This window comes from Bos mutus, chromosome 7 (assembly GCF_027580195.1).
Source record: "Bos mutus isolate GX-2022 chromosome 7, NWIPB_WYAK_1.1, whole genome shotgun sequence".
Lineage (NCBI taxonomy): Eukaryota > Metazoa > Chordata > Mammalia > Artiodactyla > Bovidae > Bos > Bos mutus.
In genome coordinates, this window is record NC_091623.1 from 29,382,114 (window position 1) to 29,407,180 (window position 25,067).

A 25,067-nucleotide genomic window follows, 5' to 3' on the forward strand; every position below is an offset into this window, starting at 1 on the left:
TTTAGGTAGTAACCAATACCACTGATTTTTTAATATAGTATCTGTATACCACTTACAAGTTATCCTTATGAATTATATTAAATCTCAATAGCCCAATAGTATAAGGCAGAAGATTATTAAAAATACTTAATTCTTTCCCTTATCGTTTTCAATTTACAAAAGAAAACTCATCATATGGGTACTTAGATAAAAGAGTTTTCTTAGGGTAAATTAAGTAAAAAAAAATACATTTAAAAGAGAAAACAGCAATTCAAATTAAAGTTTCTTTTCAAGATTGTTTTTATGCTCAATTTCAAATATAAACAAGAGCAATCAAATAACCATTTATCTATCAACCAGCTTCACAATTATCAACTCATAACAATTTTGTTTCAAATAATCCAGCTTTCCACAAACACATAATCTCAAACATATTGAAATTTCATCCATAAATAGTTTAGTACTTATATGTAAAAACAAACAATAAAAACTCCACTATTTTTAAACATCCACAAAACTAGTACCATATTTTTTAAAAAATCACATTTTTGTAATGTTAAATATGAAATTATTTTTTTCCCCTGCAATTTATTTTGTGGAATAAATTAGGCAGTTTTTCCTACAGACGCTTCCTGCCTTCCAGATTTTACTAACTGCACTTCTGTGGTATTATGTGACGTATTTTTCTGTCCCTTGTGTTTCTTATAAATTGTCAGACCTAGAGGCTCAGACTTAATTCAGTTTTCCTTGGCAAGAACATGTTTGAAAAGTTGCTGTGGACCTCTAGTAGAAAAAAACAATGTTTGGTTGTCTCTTTTTGTGTGAGGTTGTTTGATGTGTGTGCTCATGTTATTTTCAGCCTTATCCCTCCATTACATAGTTCTTCATAAGCCCTACACAAGCTCATTCACTATTTATTTAAAGGCAGTAAAATGGTGATATTGTCATTCTTTACTTACCCATTATATCATTTCTCCACTAATAGGTGGAATACTTATTAATATAATGAGAAATTTTCCCTCATTATATTTGTTAACTTTGAGGTACAGTTCATACAGGAAAGGCATTTTCATTTATTTTCCTTCTTTTCCAGCTTTCAAAATGAGCTAAATTGCTAGCATCCTTTCAAGGTAAGAAGACCAGTAATGTTCTAAATCTCACTATGAACTCATGGATTGAAATTATTTGATGAGTTTTAACAATCCATTATCATCATTAATACCCAAACTGTCCCCTCTTTAGCAAAGAGGAAACCCTTTATTACTTCCTGAATCTTTTTCACAAGACCTCAAGTTGTCTCTGACAGCTTCCTCACTTTCTGGTCTGACAAGATGAACCAGGCTCATCTTGTGTATTTCTTGCGTCAAATTGTAACTCAGGCATTTCATCAAAATGCCTTGCTTCTGTTTATGTTAGAAATTAAACTGCAACCTGAATGGGTTGGTTATAGCTTTTAAGTTTTTTTTTTAATAAGATGAGTTAGGATATGTGTATTTTTAGATACAATGTATTAAGGATTAATACCAATATTTTCAATTTAAATTTGTAGGTCTTTTACTTCTTTGATTTTTCTATTTATACCATCACTTGGGTTCAGTTTCTTCGTTCCAAATGACACTAGTAAAATCATTTATTTGCTTTATCTTAGAATACACATAACAGTTGCAAAACAGTAATATCATTATTATATGATTACTAAAAGTTAATATTTCTTCACAATTCTGCTTGGCCTTCAGGAATACTCACCCTTACTATTAAACTATTGCTTTGAAGCCAACTAAAATTGTTTATTTCCGTATGGTCACTAATTTTGTTTAATTAGGGTCATTTGCTTTTACTTCATTTTTAGGAACTGCTTTTATTCACTTTGATTTAACATTGCTTTATTTATTTACTTACATTCAATTTGAAAGGTACAAAAGTTAAAATCCAAAATCTAGCTTTTATCTTTTATCTTCTCTACATCATGACCTTCCTCCCACTACAGTAATTATTTTTTAAGTTTCATTTATTTTTCCTTTATCGATAAAAGCAAATTATAAATGAGTATTTTTATATTCCCCTTTCATAAATGATTATTAACTTATTTATAATCTTAAATAATCGATGCCACATTGTATATACATTGTATCCTGGAGATCACTGCACAACAGTGTACAGTAGATATACTCCCTTCTCCTTTATGCAACTGCATATTCTCCATTTTGTAGAAACAACATAGTTTCAACCTGTCCCTCAAAGATGAACCAATCTTTGATACCACAATGATATAAAAAAAACCCTATGTATCATTTTGCATTTATGACAGTGTACCGTATTTGCTATTTATCAACCAATGTAAATATACCACCTTTGAAGTTTTAAACTTATCATCAGCTAGCACCCAGATCTTGATTCCAAAATACAAATCCACACTTTAGTAAACTAGGTGTCCTTTAGGAAATGGCAGATTCTAAGGCTGGGACAGGGAAGGTACCAGATGAAACTAAATAAGCTTGCTGTGCCAAAAAGCAAAATACTAAATACAAACAGAACAAAAAAACACGATATAGGAGCCAATCTGAAGGGCTTCCACTGGCTAAATCTGATTTGGGCATCAAAACAAATAGTAAAAGATAATTACCTAGTAAATAAAACAGGAATCCTCAAGTCCGTGCTGACGACAGGTAGACAGGGAGAAAGACAGATGGCAGGGGAGGGCTGATAGAATTCTGAATGCCAGCTGGTAATGTGGACAGTGTGGTAGTGCTGGAAAGCTACCATGTTGCAATCATCATAGAAAACAGTGATTTGGGCAAAAACCACCAAAGATGCTAAATGTGGGGGGAGGCGGGGAGGAGGCTTTGATGAGATATTTACAGTCTCAAAGTATCTTCTTACAAATTGCTTATTAGCTATATTAATGGATAAATTAGAAACTACAGTGGGGGGAAAAAAAAGATACTACCCTGTCCTGGTGATCAAAACTAGTTTTATCAATAGGGACAGACATACATCATGAGCCTCCAGATTTGATACCTTGTGAAAGATGTATTGTCACTCACACAGTCCTTCAGCCAGGGAATGCAAGTGTAGGAGAGGCCCAGGGTAGGGGACCCAAGTGTAGGGAATGTATAACTTGGATCAAATCATAAGTAAACAAGTAAAATCTAAATTGTGAAATATATTCTATAAAATAACTAGCCTATATGTAGCCTTCAAAATGCTTATGTCAAGAAAGACAGAGAAGAACTGCTTCAGATTAAAGGAGATTAAAGAGACGTAACAACCAAATCCAATTTTAGACAGAACCCTGTACTGAAAGATGACTGGGATGACAAAACTGGAATACAGATTAAACATTAGAGTATATTACCATAAATTTTCCTGGATTTAACTACTATACAGGGTTTATATAAGGGAATTCCTGGGCTTTTATATACACACACACACACACACACACACACATATACTGAAGTATTAATGCATAAATGGATATAATGTTTGCAACCTTCTCTTAAACTCTTCAGGAAAAATATGTATTACATATATATAAACATGTATGAAGGGTGAGGATAAAAGGGAACAGTGGAAAAGCTAACAATCAGTGCATGCAGAGAGTACACACATGAAGTTCTTGTACCTATTCTTTCATCATTTCCATAATTTGAAATTAATTCAAAATTAAAATGTTAATAAAAAAAAATTTCTCCAACACCACAAGTTTTGGTCACTAATATTCAATATTGTGAAATCTCATATTTAAATAATAAAAGCTACAAAGGTGAGGAAGTTTTAAAGCTGCAGAAGCCAAATGCATATGAAATAGGCAAGTAAGTAAACATTCAGTAGCATGGAAAATAAAACTATCAAAAATTCAGTCAATAAAATGGCTAAGGTACAGGTAGAAATATAAAAACTACCTAAAGCTTTTCCTTAAGAGATATGAAAAGGTAAAAATACCAAGAAGGGGAGATTAAAAACCAACTGCCTCCAACAGCTGCCTCAGAAACTGCTGATCGCCTAACTCAGCATGTCTTCTTTTCCTTAGTAACAGAAATCTCAAGGTTAAGGTCCACCCAGTATAAAAAGTGTATAGCACAAGCTCCTTGCAGCAAAGTATGGCTATTAGCTAAAAGTTTCAACAAATGAGGTATAAGCAGAAATGTTGGGCTGTACTTCCCAGAAGGCTACTCAAGCAGGCTGACTCAGCTAGGAGATGCTCCCTTTCCTTGGCCCTTGTTTGCCTCCAACATTTCCAGCTGTCTGACAGGAGGGAAAGTGCTCAAAATTCACATCTGCACAGATTCTTTTAGTATAAAAGCCAACATTTTTTCCCAATGTTCCCAAGGTTATGGTACATCAGTGTTTTTAATGACTTGAGTGACCACAAAAAATTAGTACTCTGTTCAGTAAGACATTAAATCCATTTTTAAATTGTTTTTTCAAGTTAAATTTTTAGGAGCTTTAGCGCACTATCATCTACAGTGTACTTCCTCATGAGTTCCACATAACTAAAATGTTATGATTCTGTATCTATGGATTAGCTTTGAGAAATGCTTTTCAAACAAACAAACATCAAAATGAATATCCCTCTCTGACTTTACAATTATGCATGCTTTGGTCCCATCTCAGAGGCTTTGGTCACACCTTAAGGGGTTTTAATGGCTCACCTTTGTTCTTGGGATAAAATGATTAAAATCTGACCTCTGCCTACCTTTCCAATTTATCTTAAACATCTCTCTGGTGGCTCAGAGGTTAAAGCGTCTGCCTGGAATGCGGGAGACCTGGGTTCAATCCCTGGGTCAGGAAGATCCCCTGGAGAAGGAAATGGCAACCCACTCCAGTATTCTTGCCTGGAGAATCCCGTGAAGGGAGGAGCCTGGTAGGCTACAGTCCATGGGGTCGCAAAGAGTCGGACATGACTGAGCGACTTCACTTCATTTCACTTCATTCTGCACCCAGGCTCGCTAATTTCCTTCAGTCTTTGAATCTGCCACACCTTCTCACCTCATGCTGCTGCTGCTGCTGCTAAGTCGCTTCAGTCGTGTCCAACCCTGTGCGACCCCATAGACGGCAGCCCACCAGGCTCCCCCGTCCCTGGGATTCTCCAGGTAAGAACACTGGAGTGGGTTGCCATTTCCTTCTCACCTCATAGGCCTGGGAAACTTGTTAATCCCCGTCCCACCTTCGTCCCTAGTTCAAGACCTCTCTCCCAGGACTGCATTAGACACCCAGCATGGTATCTGGCAGAGTGCACGCTGAACATAAGCTAGTATGTGCACTGCAGTTTATACTAACAACTGTATCCCTATCTTCTGGCACTCTACCTGACATGTACTCTGAAAATATATTTGTGAATTAATAAATGGTTAATACCACCTTCTCATTACTTCTTCAAAAATAGCATAAGTCTTCCATAGAAACTTTCTTGTTCTTACTTCTGATTTCTCTGTCTTTACTTTTCTCTTTTGGGTTTTTTCTTCCTCCAAGTCATCTAATTAGAAGTGTTTGGGGGAAAATAATTTTAAGAAGCAGCTTTAAGAATCAGATGATCTGAAAACACTAGGTCCACTTCCCACATGGTCACAATTGTTTATATCTAAGTAGCACTGGTTCCTTTTGATGAAGGATTTGACCTCCAATTCAGCCAGTTGCCTCCCCTAAACAAATGTCTTATACCTGGAGAGCTTCATACATTTATGTTATCTGTTGGCCCTTTGGCTGTTTCTCATTTATGCTCCAATTAAGACAAAATTTTTAATACCTTTTTATAGCTTTCAAAATATTTTGGTACTGAAATCCATTTTATCCTCACAACAAGAACAAAATGTCCTTGAAGGCACAGTTTTTATAGACCATTTTTAGAGGAGACAACCCTTCTAGGGACCCAGCAATAAGTAGACTTAATTCTGTAGTCAAATACTAAGTTCTGATCCCAACCCCAGCATCCTGTCTGGAGAGTCTGTATCCTTCCAAATGTCCTGTGTTGTGACATTTGCTCAGAATTTACTGCTCTGAGTCCCCTTCTGTGCCTGGCACATCAAAGCTTTCTCTAAAGTTCAGCAGCACATATACTCTTCCCCCCTTTGCCCTGTATTATTTAGCATTTTCATGTGTCTGTGGGTAGAAGTGCTTTGGAGTGCAAGTCCATGTTAGCTCAGCCCCACCTGTGCAGAATACCAATACCTCCTTTTCTTTATATTCAACTTTATACTCTAATCAATCCTGGGAACTAAAGAAAACACTAACACCTATACTGGGTACTTAAGAATGATGTATTCTCAAGTGAATAAACAAAGAGTCTTTTGTGTTACAAAGAAAAATAAGCTTTTTTATCACAGATATTGGAAACTAGTCTGTAATGGAACATAAAGGAAGAATGAATAAAATAATGACCTTCTAAGAAAGGGGTAACAGTAGACAGCTGCTTTCCTATCACCAACAGAAGAAATAGCCCGGCTAAATCCTGGAAAAGATAGAAAAATCAAAAGTAAAGCTGGAATTTCCCTGGTTGGTCCAGTGGTTAAGACTCAATGCCGTCAATGCAGGGGGCACGGGATCAACCCCTGGTCAGGGAACGAAGACCTCACGTGCTGTAGAACGACTAAGCCCACACCTCACTATCACTGGGCCTGCATGCTCCGGAGCCCACGCACCACAGTAAGAGGCCCTGTACCACAAGGAAAGATCAAACAAATAAATGTTCATAACAAACAAAAACAGTAGCACTAATGAAGAAGAAAAAAGACTATTTAAACATCCTATGTAAGTTAGACTACCTGTATCAAAGTCTTAGGATCAACGATTTCAGTTTAAGAACGCATCCATTTATGTACGTCTTTCTTTCCTAATAAACATTTGCTTTCTAATACATACCCCATTCCCCCCCTTTTCTTAAACTGGTAGAATTTAGATAAATTAGACTCTGGGGAGGAGGGGAAGAAAAGTTACAGGATACATCAACAGAAGGTAATGGATTTTAGACAGATTATTATAATAGAGGATTGTGTGCCTGACATTTACAGTAATAATTTACATATTAAATTACAATAAATAGAACTGTATTTACAATTAAAAAACTGTATTTACTACTCTAAAGAACAAGTATCCTGCACTAAATTCTCACTTTATGCCTTTCTGCCACCCACCTTAACTACTGCTTTAACATCAAAAACATTCAAAAGGACATCTTTCAGAGAGTTTTTGAAAGAATTTTTTGACAGACATTTGTGAGGAAATTCGAAACTTGACAGTATTCTGAAATTCGACTTTTCTTCTTCTAGCCTCCTAGCCTTTTTGTCTCATTATATTTATATATGTACACCCGTATTTTTCTGCTGGGAAAAACTGAGGGCAAGAGGAGAAGGGGACGATAGAGGGTGAGATGGTTGGATGGCATCACTGACTCAATGGACATGAGTTTGAGCAAACTCAGGGAGATAGCGAAGGACAGGGAGGCCTGGCGTGCCGCAGTTCATGGGGTAGCAAAGAATCGGACACGACTTAGCAACTGAACAACAACACCCATTAGATAAGCCTTAGGTTTCTACCACACAGAAATAATAAACATACTTAAGGATTACTGTGAAGATCTTTAAAAAATGTAAAGCATAATATCTGACCTATACTAGGAGCTCAATGCTGCTGCTGCTGCTAAGTCACTTCAGTCGTGTCCAACTCTGTGTTACCCCATAGACGGCAGCCCACCAGGCTCCCCCATCCCTGGGATTCTCCAGGCAAGAACACTGGAGTGGGTTGCCATTTCCTTCTCCAATGCATGAAAGTGAAAAGTGAAAGGGAAGTCACCCAGTCATGTCTGATTCTTAGTGATCCCATGGACTGCAGCCTACTAGGCTTCTCCATCCATGGGATTTTTCAGGCGAGAGTACTGGAGTGCGCTGCCATTGCCTTCTCCAGGAGCTCAATATTAATATCTATTTTAGAATTTAAAAAATGATATTTTTTTTTGGAGTTCAAGATCAGAATCATTACTTCAAAATTTGTTTCAGGTGTTATCTGGACTGTCATAATTATAAGTATAAATTCATAAACTATCTATGAATGAAGCCTGTAGAAATACTAACATTTTCAAACAAATTGATTTTTAAAATACAAAAAAGGGTGGGGGGGTGGGGGGAGACATGGTCATTACTAACTGGTACTATGTACCAAACACTGGATTCTTGTCTCATCCTTTCCTTTTCAAATAACAAAGCTGAGGTTCAAAGAAGGCTAAGTGAAGAAACAAATACTAATATTATGAAGAATTGAAAGAAAATTCAGAAAAATGAAAGCCACTAAATTCTTAGGATGATACAAACTGTTTTAAAATAAAAATCCTTTGTGTGCCATATGTATGCTGTCTGCTTGCCCCCCTCACTTACCTAGCATCCACTGGCTTGCCCTTTGGTATTACATAACTGGCACTCCAGTGTAAAACGGCACACGTCCACCCAGCTAAAGATTTCCCAGTATGTCTTTCAGCTAGGTGTGGCCATGTGAACAGGTTTTGGCCAAGGGATTACAGCTAGAAGTGATGTGAAATTTTTACACCTTAGCCTTAAGCATTAACTGGTTTGCCTTATACCCGCCCCACTCCCATCCATCTTCTTGCTGGCAATCACTGGGGCAAGATAAGCTGTATGTTACATATTAACAAAGCTGTCCCACCAGCCAGAGCACCTGAGTAATGTCAAGGGGTAGAGCTTAGTCACTTGATAATAGTTTAATTATTGAAAAAGAAAAGTAACATTTTTGAGACCCTGGGCTCTGAAGACTCTAGTATATATCACTTTAATTGGTTCTCTGATTTGCTACAATGATGTTTTTGCAAAAAACTTTTTTGAAATAAGACCTGTACACAGATAATTTGAATTCATTTGTTCATCTCTTCAACTAACATGTATTGAGCAAGAGTTTCTAGTAAGGACAAAATGCCATGGGAAAAGTAAAACTTGAGAAATCAGAGATATAAGGACAAAGTTGGGGAGGCAGGGAGGGCAAGATATAAGGATGTACTGGTTCCTGATGGAGGAACTGGAGGTAGGGCAAATGAGACTAGGGGTAAGGCTTCAGAGAGGGAGCAACTTCAGAGCTGGCTACTGGTGTATTCTCACACTTGCCCTTTAGAAAACACTTCCTCTCTGAAGCAACCGATAAAATTTCTCACTCTTTAAGATTACTCAAAAATATCCTATCCTTCATGTAACCCTCTCCAATATCTCCAGGGATAGGTCATTGCTCCAGCCCATGTGTTCACAATATTTTGCTCATATGTTACTAATAATTCCTTCACAATATCACAATTATGCTTATACATGTATCTCTCTTCTAACTACATCCTGAATTCATTAAGTTGGGGCCTGTAGTTATTTTTATAGACCATTATCCACTTCAACAGGCCTAGAGAAACAATATGGAAATTAGCAGATATTGAGTACTTAAAAAATTCTTTTTTTTTTAAAATTAGAAGTCAAAGGCTTTCAAACTTTTGGGGGCATGACTTACGTAATACATTTTATATACTGATGCAGTGCACACATGCAACATAACAAAAGTTTGATGAAATAATATTCTACAAAAGAACACTACTAGCTTACATTATTCTTTCATTTAAAAATCCAATTATGATACTCTAATGTGTGTTTCAACTCACTATTTACAATATATTAGCCTAGAATAAGTCACTTAAAAATGAGAAGGGTTCACCTAGATGCTAACTAAGATCAGACCACCTTTAAGTTCTATAAAATTACATTGTATTAAAATGTTATCCTCCAAATCCTTTACGACAGGCCATAAAATAATTATCAAAATTTGAGAAAATCTGTGAAGCATTCATCCCCATGGGTCTGAAAACCAGTTAACGCCTTTGTTAGGGACTAAAGGACAAACACAACAGCTCCTTTTAGCATTCTACATTACCAACCCCAAAAAAATTCTATCAGAAAGTACACTCAAAGTACAGTATTATTCTTAAAGTTTCTAACTGAATAAATGAGAATAAAACTGCCAGAAATAGATGCTAAGAAAGATAACATTTAGCAAGACTAATTTCAAAGATGATCAAGTTTAGTTATGCTAAATCTGAGATAAAGACAGTAAACTCAAAAGTTTCTCTAGTAAGCATCCAGAAATCAGATTAGAAATCAAGACTATGTATACATAGATGTCAAAGTTACAATAATTTCACAAAACACATATGAAATGTGTTATAATATTATTGATATGATAAAACCCTCCTATTATTTATAATTATAACCAGTAGGCAAAACTTAATGATATTTACTGGAGAAGGAAATGGCAACACATTCCAGTATTCTTTCTTGGGAAATCCCAGGAACAGAGGAGCCTGGTGGGCTACAGTCCATGGAGGTCACAAAAAGTCAAACAATGACCGAGCACACACAGAGCACAGAAAGATGAACCATCTTCTCTGAGGGAATTTAGACTAATCTAACTGTTTTCCATCAGCCCCACTCCTTTACATAAAAGTTCTTCAGCATAATGTACTGTCTTGTAACACTGTATTTCCTGGGTATAAAAAATTACTCTTTCAGTTCAGTTCAGTCGCTCAGTCAGTCTTGTCTGACTCTTTGAGACCCCATGGACTCCAGGATGCCAGGCCTCCCTGTCCATCACCAGCTCCCGGAGTTCACCCAAACCCACGTCCATCGAGTCGGTGATGCCATCCAGCCATCTCATCCTCTGTCGTCCCCTTCTCCTCCTGCCCCTAATCCCTCCCAGCATCAGACTCTTTTCCAATGAGTCAACTCTTCGCATGAGGTGGCCAAAGTACTGGAGTTTCAGCTTTAGCATCATTCCTTCCAAAGAACACCCAGGAGTGATCTCCTTTAAAATGGACTGGTTGGATGTCCTTGTAGTCCATGGGACTCTGCCAAAGTCTGTCAAAACATCTTTACCACCATAAAAGTCACATTACAAAGACATTTAACATGCATAAAATTTAAATCTACCAGGGTTTTCAATGAGAATTCAAAAATAAACAAAACCCACAAAACTTCATTTTGATACTGGGCTTGATGATATACAGATTAACCATTTGTTTTATGATCAAACTTCCCTGTCTTCTACCTTTGAAGAGTTGCAAACTCTCCTTGTATTTACCATACCCAACTCAAACGTTCTCTTTCTCAACTTTAAGCTTTAGAAAAAAATCTCAAATTTTAACATCACATAGTAGTTGCTCAATAATCCAAACTAAATAACCATCTGAGTAGAGAACTGTATTTCTAAATGCAGTGACAGGAGAGATGTGAAACAGCTAATGGGAATGGTTTCATTAAGGAAAAAGCTCTCCACCACATTTGCGCTTATGCTACAGCTCCGGCACTGTCAACAGTGGATCCCATAAGCCAGTACTGCTTGGCCACAACTATGTGTCTCTGCACTTTAACCTCAATCACTGAGATCTCAACCTATCCACAGCGAAGAAACTTTCAAATTCAGTTAAACATTTATTTAAAGTAGGCTTCCGAGCAGTCCCCTCATATCACAATGATAGATAATGTATTTGTAATTATAAACAGCTATTTTCTCAGTCATTAAAACGTAAGAACTTAATTCTGCTACAAGAGATATCTAGAGTCTCTCTGAAACCAGTAGGTCTAACCAGTTCATTCACATGGAAAATACAGTCCCTCCTCATGGATGTCTCTTAATACATGTAGTGTTTATTCAGCTAGGCTTTCTTTTATCCTCCTTCCACTCAGGACTAAACTATACAAAAAATTCCGTGTGACAATAAACAAACCTCAGGGTAAAGAACTGAAAGCTAAGATGTCCAACACATTCTCTGTTCTAGGGAACTTGCACTTCTTTATTGGGGGGACCCTGATCCTTGTGAAAACCTTCCTCTCCACCTTACTTAAAATACACCATTTGTTATTCTTTCCTTTTCAAATCACAGCATTTCTGGTCACTGTTAAGATTACAGAAGTTTCAAAACTCCATAAAAACTTCCCACACAGCCCATCTCCTCACTCCAGTAATTTGCCCAATTTCTTTTTCTTTTACCTCACTTGCATGTCTATACAACATCATGAGTCTGCATCTTGATTGTGTATTTAAACTTGGTTACTGGGCTTCCCTGGTGGCTCAGCTGGTAAAGAATCTGCCTGCAATGCAGGAGACCTGGGTTCAATCCCTGGGTTGAGGAAATCCCCTGGAGAAAGGAAAGGCTGCCCATTCAAGTATTCTGGCCCGGAGAATTCCATGGACTGCACAGTCCATGGGGTCACTAAGAGTTGGCCATGACTGAGTGACTTTCACTTCACTTCACTTCATTCCATTCTTACTTATAGATCAAAATAATCTTTCTTCAACTTAATTTATAATTTCAAAACTAAATGAAACTAAATGACTCCAGGTTAACAGTTTCATATCTTTGTGTATAAATTTGATATGCTCATACATCTCCTTGGGAATTTAGTTTAATTGAAATTTCTGATTCAGTAGACCTCAGACACACAGGCCAAGTTTTAGGGTGAAGGTATCATTCTGTACAGTACTGGGGTGGAGGATAAATGATTCTGTGCATTTGTCAAAACCCATAAAACTATACATCACAGAGTAAATGTAACATATACAAGTTTAAAACAGAAACCCATGTAACTGAGGATGAAATGTAAACTGATAACTCTAACTTTATTACAAATTTATGACATAACCACACTGAAGGGGATGAAAGTGAAGGTTGCTCAGTTGTGTCAGACTCTGCAATCCCATGGACTATACAGTCTACAGAATTCTCCAGGCCAGAATCCTGGAGGGGGTAGCCTTTCCCTTCTCCAGGGGATCTTTCCAACCCAGGGATCGAATCCAGGTCTCCCACATTGCAGTTGAATTCTTTACCAGCTGAGCCACACGGAAAGCCCACTGAAGGGGATAAACAAGAGCAAAGCTAACTTGAATAAAAAGTTTGGAAAACAGTGCTCTGACTTGAAACCGTAAGGCTATATACAATAGAAACCATACACAAGCTATTGTATTTTGCCTGGTAAATTTGCTTCTTCTGGGGGTATGGCCTAAAAATACTATTCAGTACTTCATTTGTATACTAAGGTTAGAATGTATGCATGGTGGATGGTAGACAGTGGGAGCAAGGTTTTTACTACAGATGGAAGTTACAAAGGTACAAGAAAGGAGGGTTAGGATGAATCCTGTGTCTAGGATCAGAGTTGGAGACAACAGTCCTAATTCATGTTTATCTTACTATGCACACATATGGACAGATATAGAAGCAACTATAAACACACATGGTTTAACATATATAAACATACATGGATTGGTATAACCTAGCTCTGTCTGCTCTGTCTACTGAGAGGGCCTAGAAGCAGTGACACCTGAGAAGCAACTCAGCACCCAAATCGTGGTTTCTAACATCCTCTTCTCCAATAATAAGGAACCAGGGCTCTTTGGGGAAATGGCTGATTCTAGGACAAAAGAATGGGAGGGTATAAAATGAATACAGAAGACAACTTGAAAGCATTCCCAAAGGGCAAGGCTAAAACAATTTGAGCAGTAAAATACTTACTGGATTATAATTCAAAGTATAAAATATACATGTCCATGGTTATTTAAGTGGATAATGGAATTAATGAGGGAGAAATTACTTCTTTATAGAAGAATTCCATTTAATATTAGGTAGATAGTAGATACTCCCTCCTTGGTAGCTTAGACGGTAAAGAATCTGCCTGCAATGTGGGAGACCTGGGTTCGATCCCTGGGTTGTTGGGAAGATCCCCTGATAAGGGCATGGCAACCCACTGCAGTATTCTTGCCTGGAGAATCCCAGGAACACAGGAGCCTGGTGAGCTACTCCTATTGGGTCGCACAGAGTTAGATGCGACTAAGCACAGCAGATACTCCCTTCCAGGAGGAGGCAGAACTTAATTCTCACCCACCCGACCAATTACCACATCCCTTGAGAGTGGGCTACACATAGTGACTTACTTCCAAAGAATATAGAATGGAAAGGGAAAAACAGTAAATTTATAGTGAAGAAACCTGGCAAACACTATCTTGGCCAAGTGATAAAGGTTAATTAACATCATCAGTAAAAACAAGTGGATATTATGCTCCCGATATAATGTGATGAGCAGAGCATTTCATCTCCACTGACACTCTCTCTAAAAACTGATAACCCTATTTTAACCTTTAAACCTAATAAAAAAATCAGGGAAATTCAAATTGGGGAACATTCTACAGGAGACCTGGCCAGTAGTTCTCAAGACTGATAGAAAAAATTAAGGAAGGACTTAGAAACTTTCACAGATGAGAGAACATTGGGGAAAGTTAACAACTAAATGCAACATGGTATCCTGGATTTAATCTGGAATAAGAAGGCGGCATTAACTGAAAAACCAATAAAATCCAACTAAAGTCCAGAATTCAGTTAATAGTTGCTGGGTTTTGTTTTGTTTTTAAGACTTTAAAGTGGCTATAAATCTGGTTTCCCCTTCTGGAGAGTGGGAATCACAGTTCTGTATACATCACAGGAGTTTTGGAAGGATGAGTTAGGATAAACTCATGTAATGCACTATGTACATACACCATGGCTCAGTCAGAGTAAGAGCTCAATAATTATCAGCTGCCATTATTATTGCTTCTAGAGAAATGAAATGTACCCTGCTTCTTGCTTGCATGGCTTATGACACAGCTATCTGGGGGTTCTGAGAAAATAGGACGCATGTGTAATAACATCAACAATAACAAGTAACAAAGGTGGTAAATGACCCCATGCAAACAGCTTCATATATAATACATACAAACTTAATATAAATACAAATCACCAGGGAATCTTATTAAAAGGAAATTCTGATTCAGTAGGTCTGGGATGGGACCCAAGGTTGAACATTATACTGCATCATTAATCAGTTAGGCTAAACAGGTTTGAGACAATTACTGCTGCCCGTTTGAGAACCTCTTTTTGGTGTATTTGTCTATAGTAGAAGTCCTTGTTGATGCCATGGTTCTTGACCCATAGACTAGGAACATAGCATACTTATTTCAAAATGATGCACATTAATGAAAAAGCATATAACTTATAAGGAAATAAAATAACACTTTAAAAAAAAAAAACAAAAACAAGCTCCCAGGTGATGTTAATGCTGCTAGACCAAGAACCACAACTGGAACTACAACATTTTTACTTCTGTAATGTTTTAAACTTTTTCATAAAAAATGTAAAAAAAGTTTTCTCCAACAATTTTTTATATCGTCACCACAAATACTCATATTTTTCAACAGAGAACTGTACCAACTATAACCCACAGGTCACTAATATCTTAAATAAGCAATGACATAAGCAGCATAAAAAAGGGGCAACTACACATCAGTATTTGCTCCTACATTATCTCACACCAATGAGAATAAAAGTAACATCACTAAAAATCAAATCACACACAATTCTCTTATCTTTGCCAATTAAAAATTAGTCTAAATACATTAAAGTGATATAGATTAAGCACAACCTTAGAAGTTCTGTCAATTCGGTGAAGAGAGAGAAACACATTACCAAAGCTCCTAACAGTTTGAATTTTCAAAGCCTACGAAATGACCTGAGGTGATCTGAGATTCAGCAGCGTGTGTTAACAACTAATGCAACATGGTACCCTAGATATCCCTCATACCAGACACATGAGGGGAAAAAAACTAGTAGGAAAAGATGGAAAAAAAAAAGTACATACTGAATCAAGCAATAGGGATTAGCAAAAAAAAGAGAGAGAGACGTCAAAGAGTCATACTTTCCTACAATTAATGTTGTTGTTGTTTAGTTGTTAAGTCATGTCCGATTCTTTTGTGACCCCGTGGACTGCAGCCCGGCCAGACTCCTCTGTCCATGCGATTTCCCAGGCAAGAATTCTGGAGTGGGTTGCCATTTCCTCCTCTAGGGGATCTTCCTGACCCAAGAATCGAACCAGTGTCTCCTGCATTGGCAGGTGGATTCTTTACCACCGAGCCACTAGAGAAGCCCAATTAATGACGTCATAGTTAATTTCAAAAATCGGTTTAACGCAAGGATTGCAAACCATTCTGGCTTTGTGATTGCACATTTTCCTGTCTTCCTTAAAATGCTTCTTTGGCACAAACTTTCGAAATTTAAGAATAAACATCCTTTTTTAAAAAACACTGAGATAACTTCAAAGTAAGCTTAGGAAACACGATTTTATTGCCTTTAAAAATTATTCAAATTCATTTATAAAAACTTATTTTGATGGCAACAAATCTTTCTGGTATGTGTATACATAAAAGCAATGCTTACAAAAATGGCATCCCATAGAAGTCTTTAATAAGACACTAACAGATAGTTGGTGAGATATGTGGCCTTGTGTTCAAATTAACTTTGACTTGGTGTTCTTTAAATTGAACAGGTCATTTAGACTAACCTGGCTTTTTTCTCAAAGCCTCTAAAAAGTCTTTGAGAGATTCTGAATTTCTAAAACTGAGATTTTCACTTAAAATATTTCCATTGATCATATTTCCTACTGAGGAAACACTTTTAAAAGTTGAGATCCAAAGATTCTTGAAGCATAAAACAATGACAATATTTTGAATAAGCCAAGGAAATTTAATTGTAACAGAGTTCCTCTAATGTAAAGTGTACACACATATACATGTAAAACGTATTTATAAGTTTATTAAGTCAAACACTGTGAATGGTATAAAAAGGTACACTATATCAAGGTAAAGAATTCTTGGACTTCCCTGGTGGTCCAATGGTTAAGAATCCACCTGCAAATGCAGGGGACGCGGGTTCCATCCCTGGTCACGGAAGATTCCACATGCTGAGGGGCAACTAAACCTGTGCACCAGCTACCGAGCCCACACACCACAGCCACTGAAGCCTGCACGTCCTAGAGCCCATACTCCACAACAAGAGAAGCCAACACAACGGGAAGCCTGCACACAGTATGAAAGAGCAGCCTCCACTCACAACTAGAGAAAGCCTGCACACAGCACCAAAGACCCAGTGCAGCCAAAGATAACAAATAAATACAATTAAAAAAGAAAAGAATTCTTTTAGAACCAGCTCAACATTACATAGCTATAACGTAGTTATAGTTATCAGCTCTGGATCAATTCTAAGTAGTTAAGACCATCATAACACATCACTAAAATTTCCTTCAATCTAATAATTTTTCATGAGCATACTATATAAAGTGATTAAAATAAATCCTCAAATTTACATGAACAACTTTACATTATTGAAAATCTAATCTGTAGGCAAGCAGAGAAATTCTTCTGAGTATTAAACATTTATCAATCATCCAAAAATCAGCAAAATGTAACTATGTATTTCTGGTCTTTACCCACAAATCTATCTGTGGAGCAAATCATCATTATAGGTAACCTTAAGATAAAAAGTGTCTAAATTTCATTCCAAATAACAAATCCACATAGCTGAGAACTGATGCTTTGAAATCTTTCAATAGTTATCTTCAGAAAGCTTAACTTCAGTTATACAACAAACTTTGCCCTAACTTGAAACTGAGGTACAGGTGCATCCTGACCCACATTTCTTCGTAAATAAGTTTCAAAACTGTCAGTTATAACATAGCCAAACAGACATTCTCCTGTGTATTCTTCTTCCTTTCTGTCAATGGTTACAGAAAGGTTTTCACATGAAAAGAAGCAAACACTTCTGAGTAGAAAGTTAATTATACCAACTAAAAATGCCAAACAACTTCTTGCTTAATTCTACTTCATTTCATAAATTTCAACAAAGGAAAAGAGGAACTCTGAAGCAAAAATACATGTAAAAACTTCTAGCCAATAACAATCAAATTGTATAACATATATTGATTTTAAAAGCAAAAGTATTTCTCCCTTCATCATTTTATATTAATATTCATAGTTATGGTAACTTCTGTTTTTTGCAAGAAACTCCCTGCATCTATATAGTTCACTTCATCACTCTTAACTAGGCACAATCTCCCTCCTCTGTACTGCCTCGTTATGAAAACTTTTGGTGTGGGGGCCCTGAGGCTTAGTAACAACAGTAAAGCAAAGCAAAGTGACATAACAGCATAACAGCAGTAAGGAAGAAAATGAAAGGAAAACATAGGCAGGTCTCCCTTCTACTGATAAACACCACGGTAGTTTGTTGCAACAACTAGATAACTTGACAGCCATAATTCTCAGAAGTACATAAAACATATATGGTAGAAATAATGACTCAGAATAAATTAGAGAATATACTTTGCGATTATTTAAAATGAGTATGCATTGCAAAAATTCCTTTAGGTAAATCTGACTTTACAGGGTTTAACTTTTGTCATCTCTACAATATCAAATTTTATTCACTACTCCCCCTTTACTTTACATACAACGGCAAAATACACAGAATTATTGGAAGAGGCAAGGGTTCAGTATGTGTTAAGTATGTGATCTCTCTACATACTCAACTAGAAAATTTACTCTCAAGAGTCTTATTTCCTATTTCACGGGTAGTTAGGCTCCTGTGTTTCCTCTAGATACTTCTACCTATTAATCATTTCATTGTTCACTAATGAATAAGAGAATGTGGACAATGTGACTCTCCTATTCACTTACTACAGTCAGTTCACCTGTAGAGATTTGAATCAAAGCTGAAATTCAAAGGTTTTCTACTTTAACCCCTCAACTCTGGTCCTTCCAGTTACACTACATTGTTAAATACTTTGTATATTAAGTAGCAGAATGATACTTCAACATTATTCCATTCGACTCTTATTTTACAGTTCAGAAATCATTCAGAGAACTTAAGTTAGCACAGAGACAGTGTCAACTCAGGGTGTGTTAACTCCTAAGACCAATACTTGTCCTACTAAATAATTCTGCTTTCCATAACTGCTCCATTTTTTCTATGATGTTCCTGTTATTCAAACAATCTGCCTTTCAAACTGATAAAGTACACCCAGCAAAACCAGAAAACCTCAAGCCTCAGGTCAAATACATATACCACTGCTTTATTTTCTACCCAACATTTTTCTGAAGCCCTCTTAACTGCCAAGGGTTTCCTGTTCCTTGTCCTTCACATTTCTCCATTACGGTAATTAATGTTTCAGTTATGTACTATTCTATGTTATAAAAAATGTGATGCTAATTTGGAGTGCTCTTTGTATCAGGAAATATTTTAAGACCTTTAAATACAGCATCTCACTTATTCGTCAACTTCAAATAAGATAAATAATACTATAATGCCTATTAAGTACAAAACCCAAAGCTTCAGAGAGGGTTAAAAAATCTGCCATAATTCACAAAGCTAATAAGTACAACTGGGTAAATAATCAGGCAGTCTGACCCCAATATCCATATTCTTGATCTCCCTATATGATAAGTCTATATAACTACATGGATTGTATTATAAATATAGCCAGTAACTTAAAATTTGGGCGCTACAGAAGAATTTTAAAGGTTTTTGCATTTCTTACACATTAAAATACCTTAAGGTTGCTTACTCTGATAAATCCTATCTTCTTTGCAAAGACATGGCCCAAATAAGAATTCTTAACTCATTCATATATAATTAAAACTCAAATTTGAAAAACCAATGGTGGGGGGGGCTGCAGCAACACTTTAACAAATATACAGGACAGAAATGTTCAAAACAACCTTTGCAGTGATAGGAATGTCTTCTATTCTGGTCTCTCCATCTCAGTAGCCACTAGCCATGTGTGACTCTTCAGCACTTGAAATGTGTTTAATGCGACTGAGTACTGAATTTTGAAACATTTTGTAATTTTTAAATAGCCACATATGGGTACTGACTATTACACTGGACAGCACACATATAGAAGACAAAATGCCAGAAAAAAATAAGTAAAGAAATTCTTATTCCTTTTATTTGGAAAATGCAGATAACAGCCAAATCAATTTAAATGTCTTCTTTTACTTGCTCTAGTTTCAATTATTAAACCAAATAATATAAACCTTCAAAGAGATTTAAGTATCCCAATTTTTCTACACCTAAATTTTCCTTTGTGTATCTCAATGGAAAAAATAGTTAAAATCTGTATTTTCAACAAAGCATCATTTATTAGAAACTTTTTTTACTGTGTGGAAAGTTAAGAGTGAATCTGATCTGAAAACTCTGCCACCTATTAGAAAAGCTAAAAATTACAGTCACATAAGTTTTAAATTGTTGTCATAATAAATACTTGGTAATAACATGCTTACCTTGATTCTCCACTACTGTTTCTAACACTTTCTTCATCACTGTGTCCATTCATTGTAAATATCAAGAAGTTTTAAAATAAAATATAAATCTTCCCAGTTTAAAAGATGAGTATAAATACTGACTCCTCTTTGAATATTAAAAATTCACAGATGAATTTTCTTCAACATTCACAGGTTTCCTGGGACTCTTTTTGACTCACTAAAAAAAAAAAAAAAAAATTCAGTGAGAAGAAAATTGCCTGTAGAGAAAAACACTGAAGAAGTCTATTTAGAATTTATACTAATCTACCTAAACCAATTAGATTAGATGTGGCAAGGAATGGGTAGGGATCTTTTTCTCAAAATACCTAGGCTTCTATTAACTACATTGTTGACTACTTATTAGAATTGAGCACACCACTGCTTATTTTTGACAGAAGAAATGAAAACGCTTGTGGAGTGACAGAACTTTCAGACCAACTGCAACTGTGTATGTACAGTATACACCACACATTATGGCCAAATAACTAAAGCAGAGTGGTAGTACCTAACATCTACCTAAGTTCCAAATATAGAAAAACGGAGTCTTAATAGATACTTGGTCAAACAAATAAATGAGGGCCCGGGGGAGGGGGGAGGAAGGTTACTGTTAATCCAGCACTAATTCCTATCACCAAGGGCTTCATACACTAGAGTGAGGAAGTTTTGAAAACGCTCACATAAGAACAGGATAGTAAAAAGTGTATCACATAATCTGTGCCAAAAAAAAAAAAAAGTACATATCAAAATAAACGTGTTCTTTCACATTTACCGGTAAACTAAATAGTAGAGTTTTGTTTCAATAATACAATATGTATCCAGTTCGGACGTGCAGAGATTCTACTGGAGGGGGAAAAAAAGGTATAGGATAAACACTTTTTTTTTTTTTTTTTTTTTTAAGTAAAAGGGTACGGGGCAGAAATCGCAGACTAAAGAGCCAACATTTCCACCTTTCAAAATACCAGCACAACACTGGAGAGTCACCTACAAGCCAACGACGAATAAACAAAGGAGATCTCTGGCAGGGGAGGGAGAGGAAGAAGCGGGGGGAAGGAGACGTCAGATCCTTCCCCAGCCAGAAAGTACCGACCGAGACGGGCGACTGAGAGCAGAGCTGCCCCTCCGACATGAGCACACAAAACTGACTCCTACGATTATTTCCATTCCAAAAAAAAAAAAAAAAAAGAGGGGGAAACAGGCTGCTGCCAACTCGATTACCGCAAACTCTGCATTGAGATCGCGGTTTTTCATTCCCCAGGGACTAGAGTCCCGTCGACTTGGCAGCAAACTGTTAAACCCCCTCCCCCCTTAAAAAAATTATTTCACGCAACACTCGTTCCTCACGTTAAAGATGAAGGCCACCGGGCCAGAGAGCTTCCCTATTAAAACGATCAGGTCTTAAAAAAAAAAAAATCTGGGCACTCTAGCAAACTGCCTCTCTTTCCCGAAAGTCTCTCTTCGCTGAGGAAAAACAAAAGTTCACTTTTCCTTCTTTCCTTTTCACCTTTCACGTTTGCCCCCCTCAAAATGGCTTTTCTCTGGTACTTTCTAACTTCCTTTTTCCTCCCCGTCTTCCTTTTTGCGCGGTCGAGTCCTCAAGCCGAGACCCTCCACGCTCCGTGAGGCTCCCGGGCGCCCGCGGCCCCCGCCGGCCCTCCACACGGCGCGACGCCGCCGCTTCCCCTCATCCCGTCGCCCTCGCCGCGGCGCCCGTCCTCCGCCCCGGCCTCTCCACGGCCGCTTTCCTCCGGCTAAGTTTTCCAAGCCGGACTCGAGCGGAGCATGGAAACCTCCCTCCCTGCGCTTTCCGCCGCCGCTCGGCTCCCTTCAGCCTGCGCCGCCCACCCCCCGACCCCGGGGCGCAACCCCAAACCCCCCCCCACTCCTCATGCCAGTCCCGGGGTCTCCCCCTTCCCGCCTCAAACTTCCCACACTCCCGGCCCGCGTCCTCCCGGGCGCGCTCGGGCCGGGTCCCCTCCCCCCGCCGGGCCCGCTCCCCACGTGCCGGGAAGGAGCCCCGGGGGTGGCGGCCGGACCCACGCCCCGGCCAGCCGCGCCGCTCATGCCTCGCGGCCCGGCCGGCCCCACGCCGACGGAGGCCGGGGCTCGACCGCCAGCTGCACGTCCGCCCGGCCGGCCGGCCCGGAGGATGCGCGCTCGGTGGCGCCGGCCTGCGCTCGCCGCTCACACGCCCCCTGCGCGCCCGGCCCGCTCCGCCGGCCCTCGCAGGCGCCCCCCGGGCCTGTGCCCACGGTGTCCCGGCCCGCTGGGCCGCCGCCGCCCGGGCACCCCCGCCCCCTCCTCGCCCCGGCCCTCGGCCGGGCCAGCTCCCGTCCCTCCCTCCCTGCCACATCCCGACCCGCCCGCCGCCCCCTTTCTTACCGGCAGGGCGTGCAGGCTTGGCGGGGCGGAAGAAGCCGACTGGAGAGGCGGCCTCCCCGGCGCCCGGGCCCCGCGGTCGGCGTCCTCGGGGCTCCGGGGCGTGTGTGGGTTGTGGAGGGGTGCGGCGGTAAAGCAGCAGTCCGCGAGGAGGGGAGAGGGGGAAGGGGAAGGACGCGGAGGGGAAGGGAAAGCCCCGGCGGCCGGCTCCGACGCGCCGCGATCCCCCTGCAGAGCGGCTCCAACAATCAATTCATTATCGAAGCACCGAACAACTGCGAGGGCCAGCGAAAGCGACAAGTAAGCAGCGACCGTCTTCCCCGCGGCCACGCGCGCGCGCCCACTCCTGCCGCTTATCGGCTCCCGGCCGCCGCCATGACGCCGAGAGAGCGAGCGCAACCGTCTCCGTCGTAGCCGCCGCCGCCTCCGCCACCGAGGTCGCCGTCGCCTCCGCCTCCCCGCGACGTAAGAGACTCTGCTCACTCCCCTTCCCCACCGGGCGCGAGGCGGGCGGGCGGGCGGGCACGCGCACGCCAAACTCTACCGGCTGGCTGGCGCGTGCGCGCGCGCGGAGGTAGGCGGGGCTACGTCCTGGAGCCGGGGGTGGGGGTGGAACGGGGTGGGGGGAGAGGGGGAGGCTTAGGAAGAAGCCGATTGGTTCTGTAACTGGGGCGGAGGGCGCGCGCGTGATGCTGGGAGCGCGCACGCCGGCCGCGCAGAGGCTGCCGGACTCTAGCGACCGCGGTGGGCCGCTGATCCTGGGTTTAGGGCTGCCTATCTCAGCGGTCCCGGAGTTGAATTCCGGGAAGTGGGAGCTGCAGTCCCGCTACTCGCGGGTATGGACGCTCCTGTCACTCCGGGCGGTTGCGTGAGGACGTCTGGAAACAAGAGGCCGAGAAAGAACTAGGGAAACGTGGTGGGGGTGAGGGGGGAAGGTGGGCAGATGCTGAAGACGGAGCGGGCTTGGCGGAGTCGCGGGGGCGGGGGCAGGCGTGGGGTCTGGTCGCCCGGGCCTCAGCCGGCCGCCGGTTCTGAGCGCCCGCCCTAAGGGGCGGAGGTGGGGGCGCTGCGTCACACGAGGCAGCCTGGGAACCCAACTGTTGGGCAACTGTGGTCTCCCGCCGCTCCCTAGGCTTAGTTGCCCTGAGACAAAGGCTGCCTCGGGGGCAGGGGTGGAGGGGAAACCAGGCACCTGAGAAGGCTGAGGGAAACAGACCGAGTTGTCCACCCACTGTGACCCTTCCGGAATCATTCGTAGTATAGCCTATATGCCTTACTCAGGACAAAAACTTCCAGGTCTCTGGAGGGCGGGGTACTGGAGGGTGCGCCGCCGAATCGCTACATAAAAAAAAAAAAAAAAATGCAACGAGAGACGTTGGCAACTGTCTCAGGTTAACGTAACTGCAATTTAGTTGACGGTTTCTTTCGTAACTGTAACTGCGGGCCTCCGTTACCCTGCCCCCCACCCCCCTTTATAATAGATCTGCCCAAAGAAACACTTTTTCAATCCCGGTAGTAGTGTTCCGCTTCACCTCTTTTAAAGTTGGACTTCTTTTACGCTCCATTCTTTTTCTCGCCCACAGATCAGTCTTGAGTCATTCCAGGTTAATGATAATTTTTGAAACTTTCTAATATCCCGTTCTTCAGTTACTTTATTTGATAAAGGCCTGCCCTCCAAGTCAGATGAGTGAACTGGCGGTATCTGCTTCCCAAAATAATTGTTTTCATACATGGGAAGTACTGCAGTTTTCGTCTGCTATTTGAACAGTTTGGTTCACAGCCTTCAAGAAGATATCCAAACATAACACCAAATGCATATTTATTATGTGGAAAGGTATATTTACCCTTGGAGAGTATTGTAAGGCAAACAGGTACATAGTCTATTCGGGGGGAAAAAATGTGTGGTCAATGAATAGTGTGACAAAATGAAACACCACTATAGATTACAAAATGATCTGGTTTTTTTTTTTGCTTGCTAGTTGTTAAATTGCTGTAATGTTATGAGGAATAATAAGATCGTGCAAATCTCCACCTCCGAATTCCCTGGAAATAGGAACTAAGTGCTAATTTTTAATACCATGCTTTAAAAATTTGATAAAGGGGTCAGACTAATTTCTTTATTGGATTACTAGAGTGGTAAGTAAAAAAAAAAAAGCCTGAGAAAACATCGCAGATTTTTGAAATGAGTGTGGTTCGGATAATAAAGTTTTCAAGTTTAACCATACTGCATTTTATTGTCTTACAAAGTGATTAATGTATGGAGTTTTATATGTTTGTTGAAAGTTCATGTCAAGCCTTTTTAAACTACTGAGTTGCCATTTGAGTATGATATGCTTCATATAATTTCGAGGCACCTTTTTTTGCAGGAAAAAAAACCTTGCCAAATTTGTAATAAAATACTTGAACCTTGGAGATTTATATTTGTGGTAAAATCATAATATACTTTATGATTCCACAGAATTTTACAGTGATTGTTGAGACTGTGGAGAAATACAAGGTAAGTGGAAAACTGAAACAGTTTTTTTTTA

At 39.7% G+C, this 25,067-nt stretch overlaps 2 protein-coding genes across 4 annotated transcripts in view; both read right to left on the reverse strand.

Annotated features, from left to right (window-relative positions):
• The window catches only part of CHD1 (chromodomain helicase DNA binding protein 1), a 70,610-nt gene extending 50,327 nt beyond the window's left edge, over nt 1-20,283 (reverse strand). For all 3 annotated transcript variants that reach the window (XM_005897774.2, XM_070373178.1, XM_070373176.1), the window contains exon 1: nt 20,143-20,283. In XM_005897774.2, the coding sequence (XP_005897836.2) occupies nt 20,143-20,195 (53 nt within the window). In that variant the 5' untranslated portion in view covers nt 20,196-20,283. The remainder of the gene's footprint in view (nt 1-20,142) is intronic.
• Nucleotides 20,202-23,791, reverse strand: LOC138988574 (uncharacterized). The gene is made up of 3 exons (XM_070374676.1): nt 23,370-23,791; nt 22,541-23,077; nt 20,202-20,340 (listed from the first exon to the last, which is right to left on the reverse strand). The coding sequence occupies exons 1-3, from the start codon at nt 23,789-23,791 to the stop codon at nt 20,304-20,306; spliced, it is 996 nt and encodes a 331-aa protein (XP_070230777.1). The 3' UTR covers nt 20,202-20,303.
• Between the last annotated feature and the right edge of the window lie 1,276 nt (nt 23,792-25,067).